This window comes from Galeopterus variegatus, unplaced genomic scaffold, assembly GCF_000696425.1.
Source record: "Galeopterus variegatus unplaced genomic scaffold, G_variegatus-3.0.2 Scaffold3214, whole genome shotgun sequence".
In the NCBI taxonomy this organism is placed as follows: domain Eukaryota; kingdom Metazoa; phylum Chordata; class Mammalia; order Dermoptera; family Cynocephalidae; genus Galeopterus; species Galeopterus variegatus.
This window is the reverse complement of record NW_007729325.1, coordinates 483-8,563: the sequence shown is the minus strand read 5'-3', so window position 1 is coordinate 8,563 and position 8,081 is coordinate 483. Positions and strand designations below refer to the sequence as shown.

Below are 8,081 nucleotides of genomic sequence, written 5' to 3'. Positions count from 1 at the left end.
TGATAAACCTAAGATTTGCTGATCATGCTTATTGATAGTTACTAAAATTATAAAAATCACCTGATCTACAGCTCCTTTGATGTTATAATTTTATTTTATTTTATTTTATTGTCCTTTTTGAGACCGGCCGCACCGCGATAATTGCTATATACTCACATTGGACTGTGGACTATGTTCTAAAATCTAAAACCAGTTTCTGATGCACCCAAAAATCAGTAAAACAAGGCTTCATAGAGCAATGCTATTATAGTAAATAAAGCCAATTAATATAGCATTTTTTCAATCTGATTAACAATTTATAAATCAGAGTTCAAGTTAATTAAATGAACCAAATCATCAACATAAAATGTCTTCCTTTAAATTACTAAAAGCTCTTATCTTAAAAAAATAGAAGAATCTCTAATTACACAAGACTCTTCTCTGCCCTGCAGGATCAATTGTCTCCAGAGTTTTACTTCCAGTCAATTAATTAGGTCTCTCAGTGTGCAACATGAATAGCTATTTCTTTCTTTTTTTTTAAACTAAACTTTGTATATTGGGATTTTCTGCCCCTTAATAACTAACTGTTCTGGTGTCCTTGGAAAAAAATTTTTTTTGCCTTTGGCGGTTTGGGGAAGACAGCAAGAATAGTTTCACATATGCCAATAGATTATAGACATTTAAAGAAATAAATCCAAACTTCTAAAAGGACAGTTTTAATACTTTGGTGACTCAGTTACCTACAGGTAACAGAGAAGAAAAGCAAAATTTTTCAGAAGGGACAGACCTTTTCCCTATAGTCAGTAAAAAAAAAAAAACCTGTTATTTCACAATCTGAAAATCTTTTGAAATAGATAATGAAATCAGCAAATTCAAGGATTCTTGGAGGGCTCTTCTGTTGGAACCTTTTCTTTTTCTGTTAAGGTAGCTCTATCTGAAAAGCCATTAGAATTGATGTTGGGACTAAACCAAGTTACTGGAGATCAGCACTTGAAGGAAAAAATTACTGTTATCAAGCTTGCAAAAAGTGGAGAAAAGCCTCCTGCAATTTAGCTGTAAAGGCTGAGGATAAAGAAGTGATAGTTGATGATGAGAAGCAAGGCACTTTACTCTAGGTCTCTTACCTCATTTACACTTTAATATTTTTTCCCCATTTCTCAATTCCTAGCAGTACTTCAGTCTATAAAAGTGAGTTTTAAGACAACAGAAAATGCTGTGAACATGTTTGATAATTTTTTTCCCCAGGATGCCTTTATATTTATAATTAATTATGCTTCCTAATAGAGCATGCTACTCAATCCTGGTTTGGAGTGGGTCTTATGGACACGTCTGTTAACCAGGCCTCTGAGCCTTCAGGTTGTCAATGAGAGAAGTAGGGAGATGCAGACAGTCAGGGCCACCTGCTTGTGAGCCGTCATATGTTCTGGTGAAAAAAAGCTTTAAATAGATGACCACCTTCCCTTCACTTGGTACAGTCAGTACAGATCTATCCACTTTGAGTACTACTGTGTATCCAGTGATCACTAACCATGATACTAATTTGATAAAGCTGAATTAAGATAAAAAGTCTTGGTGGCTACCAGGTGATGAAAAAAAAGAAAGCATCCACCTCCGCCTAGCAAGTGACTGAGCAGGATGTGAGAAACATAAACATAAAGTAAGCCTTACAATTGTCCCTCCCTGTTTCCATGTATAAAAGAGAAAAATCTGTCTATGCAGACTCTGCTTTCCTACCTTTCTCTGGCCCCCAACCAATCATGGAAGAACTGTTTTCTCCAATTAAAATTGTTTATTTTTAAACTATATAATATTTAATTTTTCTTGTCTTAAAAACATTACTAAACCTTCCATTTTCTTACTTTCCCAGAAAAAATGGGCAGGGCCAAGGACTCCACTTATCCCTATTAGAGGAAGGAAAGATTTCTGAGCACGCAGGGCGCCTCCTTCCCACGCAGAAGTCCAGTTCCTCATCCGTGTGTTCTTTCAAAAGGGGCTTTTAGCCCTGGGTTTTGAGGCTATTGCCTGGTCTCAGGTCACAGACACTGAGGATTCTGTGTATCTGTTTACAGGAGCCTGAATTTCAAATCTCAGGTTTACACGGAAATAAATGACTGAATAGAGAGAGCGAATATATTCTCACCGGTTTCACTTTAAACTAAATGTAGAAATCTTAGTTCATTTGTTTCACTTGAATGCCAAACACTGACTTGTTTATTTCGTTTTAAAGACTGGCTGAGTTTCTAAAGAGAATAAGAAGCAAATCCCCTAATTCCAGGGGCCACAGATCAGCAGTTTGAATTTAGCTCTAACCATGGCTGGGGAAGAGGGCCAAATGCCATATTTAACAGTCCAGAATGCTGGAGAATGACTAGATGATGAAAGCATTCTCTAGCTGGGGAAAGTGTGAGGCTGCCTAAAATATGAGTTGGAAGTGAAAAACAATTAAACTTAACTTTCTTGTGGACAGCATTCTCAAAATTAGGTATAGAGGCAATATGGTGAAATGTTTTTCAAAGTACCTATGAATAAATTGAGAACTGAATGAAACCTAAAATTGATTATGTACCAGTAGGTTGGCTTCCGATTTCATTAGTCATGAACAATGTCCATAATGTCAAGGTTACTAGGTCAAGAAATATGCCACCTACAATGACCATCTCCCAAGGCATACAGTGGAATCAATACGTTCTCTTGGTACATTCTCTTTTAAAGAGATCAAGAATAGAATTGAGGCACAGAAGAGAGAAGGTAATTTCATGAAGGGAAATGGTCAGTAGGGACTGGGAGCCAGTACAGGAGAAAGAGCTTACCTGCCAGCCGGAGTATGATGGGCTTAGAAGGACTGCAGAATGGGGGGTGTCTGTCTCCTTGACCCGTGATTTTTTAAATTCCAGCTGTAATTCTTTCTCTTCAATGTAGGTCCTGATCAGATACCTCTCAGGGAAGAATTTGAGCAAATTATGCTGAAAGCTATGCAGGAATTTACTCTGAGAGAGAGAACCCTGCAGATGGGTGCCCAGTGTATACCTGTGTCTCCAGGACAACTTCCCTGGCTTGCTAGATTGATCGCCAGTGTATCTCAAGACTTGGTTCATGTGATCGTGACCCAAAACTCTTTGGCAGAGGGCATTTCAGAGACATTGAGGACTCTCAGTGAAATGAGACACTATCAAAGGCTACCAGATTATGTTGTGGCAATTTGTGCATCTAAAATCAGAGGAAATGAATTTTGTGTGGTAGTGCTAGGTGAGTAATGTGGGTTTTTTTCTTTTTTGTTTATTTAATCCATTCACTCAATTTATCTGTTCATTTGAAAAATATTCATTGGGTTTTTCAGGCACCTACATAGTCAACATCTTGTTAATTGCTCCAACTTGGGCTCTTCCTCCTTATTTTAACATTTCCTTTCCTCCTCAGATAAGGTTTTTATAGTCCTCAGTTTGACTGGTGCCCCAGTCAGCTGGTTGCAGGAGCATTATTTCAAAGCTCATCCTAGTAACAGATACCCTTGTCTCATATAACTTCTGTCCTTAAAATGTTTTGGAAATTTTACCATGCTGGCATGTGGTAAAGCCAGAGTCACAGGTGGCCTAAGCCAGTGAATCAAATTTGCCAGAAACTTAGCTCATGATCTCCCCTCCTCACTGGAGTCTCTTTGATGTTATAACATCTACTCAAAAGAAAAGCCTACAAAAGTTGGTACATTACAAAATGTGGGTTTTTTTGTTTGTTTGTTTGTTTTTTTGCTGTATGCTGACTTTCTATCAGGCACCATTCTTGATAGTCATTTGGACTAAATTTTGCTGCTCTCCTCTCTGTACTGAATGGCTCTCACCCCTTCCTACCACAGAGTCTGAGCCCCCTCACTGTGGCAAAACCTGTCTGCCCCTCCTCTGTGCTATATATATTTTCAGAAAGCTTCATCAGTGTGATACATTTATGTTTTTAGTTTCATTTCTAAAAACAACAACATAAGTTGTTTTGTTTTTAAGGCAAATATTCATAATAACCACGCAAACACAATTTTAATACTTTTTTTATATTCTTCCCTAGTCTTTAAACATGTGCGTGTATGTTTTCCAGTTCCATCATTTTTCCCCGTGATCACCTAGCATTATAAACATTTTCTGTTTCTGTCTATAGTTTTCAAATTGGCATTTCAAATGCTGCCTAATGGTCCACATCTTTTGACGTGCTGTGATTTTCTTAACCAAGTTCCTATAGTTACGTGCTTCAATTGTTCCCAATTGCCGCTATTACCAATAATGTCACAGTGCACATGTGTTCTCTTGCCAAGTCATCTCTTCTGCCCTCTGTTCTGCAGGTCAGCATCAGTCCCGAGCTCTGGCAGAGAGCATGCTCACCACAAGTGAGTTTTTGAAAGAAATTAGTTATGAGCTCATCACAGGAAAGGTCAGTTTCCTGGCATCACATTTCAAAACCACATCATTAGGTGAGTGGTTGTAAGATTCGGCAACACTGCCAGCCCCAAGCTGCGTGATTTTCTGAATTTAAATCTTATCCTGTCAAGGCGATGAGTGTGGAGCTTGCCAGCTGACTTTTTATTTGGAGTGGTTTAAGTATTTTGTTACTAACACCACAGGAAGCAGCGAGAGGGCCCAGAGGAAGGCACCTCGGTACTAGGAAGCCTCGGCTCAGCCACAACCTTGTTGAGTGACCTTGGGCGAGTCTCTTCTGGATCTCAGTTTTCTAATATGTCAAATAGAGATAGAATAATCCCATTCTTACCTGCTTTTGAATATTATAGAGGTCAAGAGAGAGAAAGCGTGTGAATGCATGTAAGCTGTAAGCATAACACCAGCAAGGGTAGCTCATGATAGAGACAGCACTGTGGAGATGGCCAAGGGCAAACTCGGACATGAGCTGCTGGCCAACCAACAGATCTTGATGACAAAGGACCCAACCTAATGGGCCAACCCGGAGACAGGCAACACAAACATATCACTCCTTATAACCTTCTTATCTCCGCTTGATGTTGTAATAGGCGATGACCTGGACAAGCTGCTAGAAAAAATGCAACAAAGAAGAGGAGACAGTGTGGTGACCCCTTTCAATGGAGACCTTAACGAATGTGTGTCACCTCAGGAGGCTGCTGCGATGATTCCCACAAAAACCCTGGGTAATGTCGCCTTAGACCAAGAGGAGGAAGTCAGTCCTTAGGACAGACATTACAGACACAAAGTCATGCTGAGGGCTTTGAGAATCTTCAAGCCATAGATCATGACAGGCTTTTTCTCATTGTCCACGTGATAAATCTGGTTCAAATTAAAATTGCCTGCCCATGTGGCCTGGATCAAAGGCCTTGTTCTTAGTAACTAAGTCTCCTAGAATTAAAATCAAAGACTATCTTAAGCAGTCTCTTTTTTCCCTGGAAGATTCCGGGGTCCTTGGTGCATTTTCCTCAAGTCCAGCAGTTCCGCTCAGAGAGTTGTCATGCCTGCTGAGGGCAGCACAGAACTGCTTGAAAGAGTTTAGACTGCAGGCCATGCAGGGTCGCTGGCTCAACTCCTTCCCTTACTCTGACTGTAAAACACACATAATCTCAGGCATAGTGAGGCCTTTCTGGCAGATAGAGCAGCAATACTAACACCTCATCTGCCCCACAGCAGCTGCAGGGGCTTAATTAACATGGGGTTGTGGGGTAGGGATAAGAAATCCCATTCCTTTGGGTTCATATTCCTTCCCCAATTTGCTGATTGACAGGGACAACATAGGAGAGGGTGGACAAAAAGAACAGGAGGAAGGATAGATGGGAAACAGACCCAAATAAGCTGCTGCTGACAGCCATTTGTCTCCACTCGACAGGAATGCATCACTTACATATTAGGGTTGCCTTGGACAATAAAAGGAGCATGGCTTGGCATCAGCTCAGTCTTAAAACAAATGCAAATACAGGCAATAAAATGTTTTGACTTCTAGACGTTATTTGGCAATAAAGTGATTATCCAGATTATCTAAAACGTGTTTATACTATTAACACATTTTTTACAATTCCCAGAGTACTTACAAATTCCCAAGTACATATCCTTGATTCCCTGTTAAAGAAACATTGCTTAAAAATATTTTTGTTTCCTCAAACCAAAATTTGCTAAGTAAGTTAAATCTCCAAATGCACATAAATGTTAGTCCCACCCATCCACCCTGCGAAATGAAGGAAATAACAGCCTTGACTATATCAGAAGACAGGCTTATTTTGATTGGCAGTCTTTGTGGGTCAAAAACTATTTGGGCTACTATTAAAAGTTGCAGCTTTGGATTTTTCCAGTGGGTTCTCTCAGCCAGCAGGGAAGCCACCCATTTTAAATCTCCCCTCGCAGTTGGTGTCCATGGTGGCTGGGATATTGTGAGGACTATCTTCGGGCTGCATCACAGTTTGATTTTAGAAAGCATTAATTAGCACAGGTTAATTAGGCCTTTGTGATTCTGTTACAGTCAGACTGCCACACCTGTTCCTGATAAAAAGTAGCCCCTTAAAGAAGGATTGGATGCTGCCTGCTTAGGTGTTTAGCTGACTTAGCTTGTTTCTTTCATTGTGTGTACCTGCATGCACATATGAAAAAGATTGCTTGATTATAACTTGTACTAAAAGCTACTGACATGCTTAGAGTATCTGGGTGGTGCTTTTGTAATATGTCACCTACTGAGTGGCCAGCTGGCTATGCCATGAGTCAGGTCTGTTCACATAGTCCAGGCGTCAGCACTGGAGTTGACTACAACCACCTAGACCTGCCAAGTCACAAGCACTGGCAAAGTCGAGTTCAGGCAGAAGGAAGGTGAGGGTCGTGTCTCAGTGACCTACGTTATATAGTCACCAGGAGGGGAGTTTCGGACCATGTTGCAACTGACTTGCTAAAAAGGAAATGTTTACTCTGGTGTCATTCAGAAAAGCTCAAAGGAACTTAGCACTATTATAGTTACAGCATTGCCTCCTTTCCTGAACTGGGTCTGGGCTAGGGCTCTGACCTGTACTGATGTTCCTAAAGAAAACTGGGAGCTCTCCTCTTTCCAGAAATGAGTCCCAGCTCCAGCTGTGAGAGTGTAATCTGTCCCCACCATTTCTGGGTTGGGAAGGGGGTGCTGAATTAGCGTTTGTCAATCGGTTTTAAAATAATACATTTGTAAAACTGCCACAGCTACTCCTGAGCACATCCTCTCAGCCAAGTTTTCAGGGAAAACAGGCAAATCTATTGAGAATAGCAGGTGAGAATTCCTGGTCACAGAGCATTACTTACCATGTGTGTTGTATGTCCCCAGATGAGTTCATAGTGGCCATCACAGAGTACATTAATCTTGCCCTTATGACTCTTTTTTATTTTAGATTTAGATAACGAAATCTTCCAAATTTACCAACCACAGCTTACAGTTGCCAGAAAACTCTTATCCCAGGTGTGTGCTATAGCGGACAGTGGCAGCCAGAGCCTGGACCTTGGCCACTTCAGCAAGGTGGATTTCATCATCATTGTCCCCAGATCCGAGGTTCTGGTCCAGCAAACTCTTCAACGGATTCGACAATCAGGTAAGAGTGACCTTTCAAAGAAGACCCTACCTAGATCCAGTCATCAGTCCCCTCTGCCTCTTTCCTTTGCTGAATCCAAAGGTTTATAGAACACTTAAAACCTCAGTAATAAAAATCAGAAAAGCACTACTTTGAATTTATCTGTAAGTTTTCCTTCCAAGGTAAAGAGTAAATGGATGTGTGTGTTTGCCAGACACTGTAAAGTCCATGCAGCAATCCATGGGCCTGGAAACTGGTCACTCATTTATAAAGAGAAATTTTCTCAAGGCAAGGACAGCCCTGCATGGGATGATGGAGTCTGTGCACCTGGACTCCTTCTGTGTTCAGATAGGTCACATTCTCATAGGCAGATTCTTGGACATCACCAGTACATTTTCAACCTAAAAACCAGAACACCACCCCCCACATCAACAATGAGAAGCCTCGTTAAAAAAAATACAAGGTTAGAATTATCCCTAATAACTTTAAGAGAATAAGTCTAGAGGAAAAAGTATTTTTCCTAGAAAATGTATAAAGGCAGAGTGCAAAAAGTTTACAAGTCTGTAGTAAATAATATCCCTTTTCA

General features: G+C 40.4%; 1 protein-coding gene across 2 annotated transcripts in view; it reads left to right on the top strand.

Annotated features, from left to right (window-relative positions):
- Nucleotides 1-7,778, top strand: part of LOC103600073 (GREB1-like protein) — an 89,161-nt gene extending 81,383 nt beyond the window's left edge. For both annotated transcript variants that reach the window (XM_008584308.1, XM_008584309.1), the window contains exons 12-15: nucleotides 2,899-3,225; nucleotides 4,304-4,432; nucleotides 4,985-5,119; nucleotides 7,319-7,778. In XM_008584308.1, coding sequence (XP_008582530.1) covers nucleotides 2,899-3,225; nucleotides 4,304-4,432; nucleotides 4,985-5,119; nucleotides 7,319-7,605 — 878 coding nt within the window. In that variant the 3' untranslated portion in view covers nucleotides 7,606-7,778. The remainder of the gene's footprint in view (nucleotides 1-2,898; nucleotides 3,226-4,303; nucleotides 4,433-4,984; nucleotides 5,120-7,318) is intronic.
- The last annotated feature ends 303 nt before the right edge of the window (nucleotides 7,779-8,081 follow it).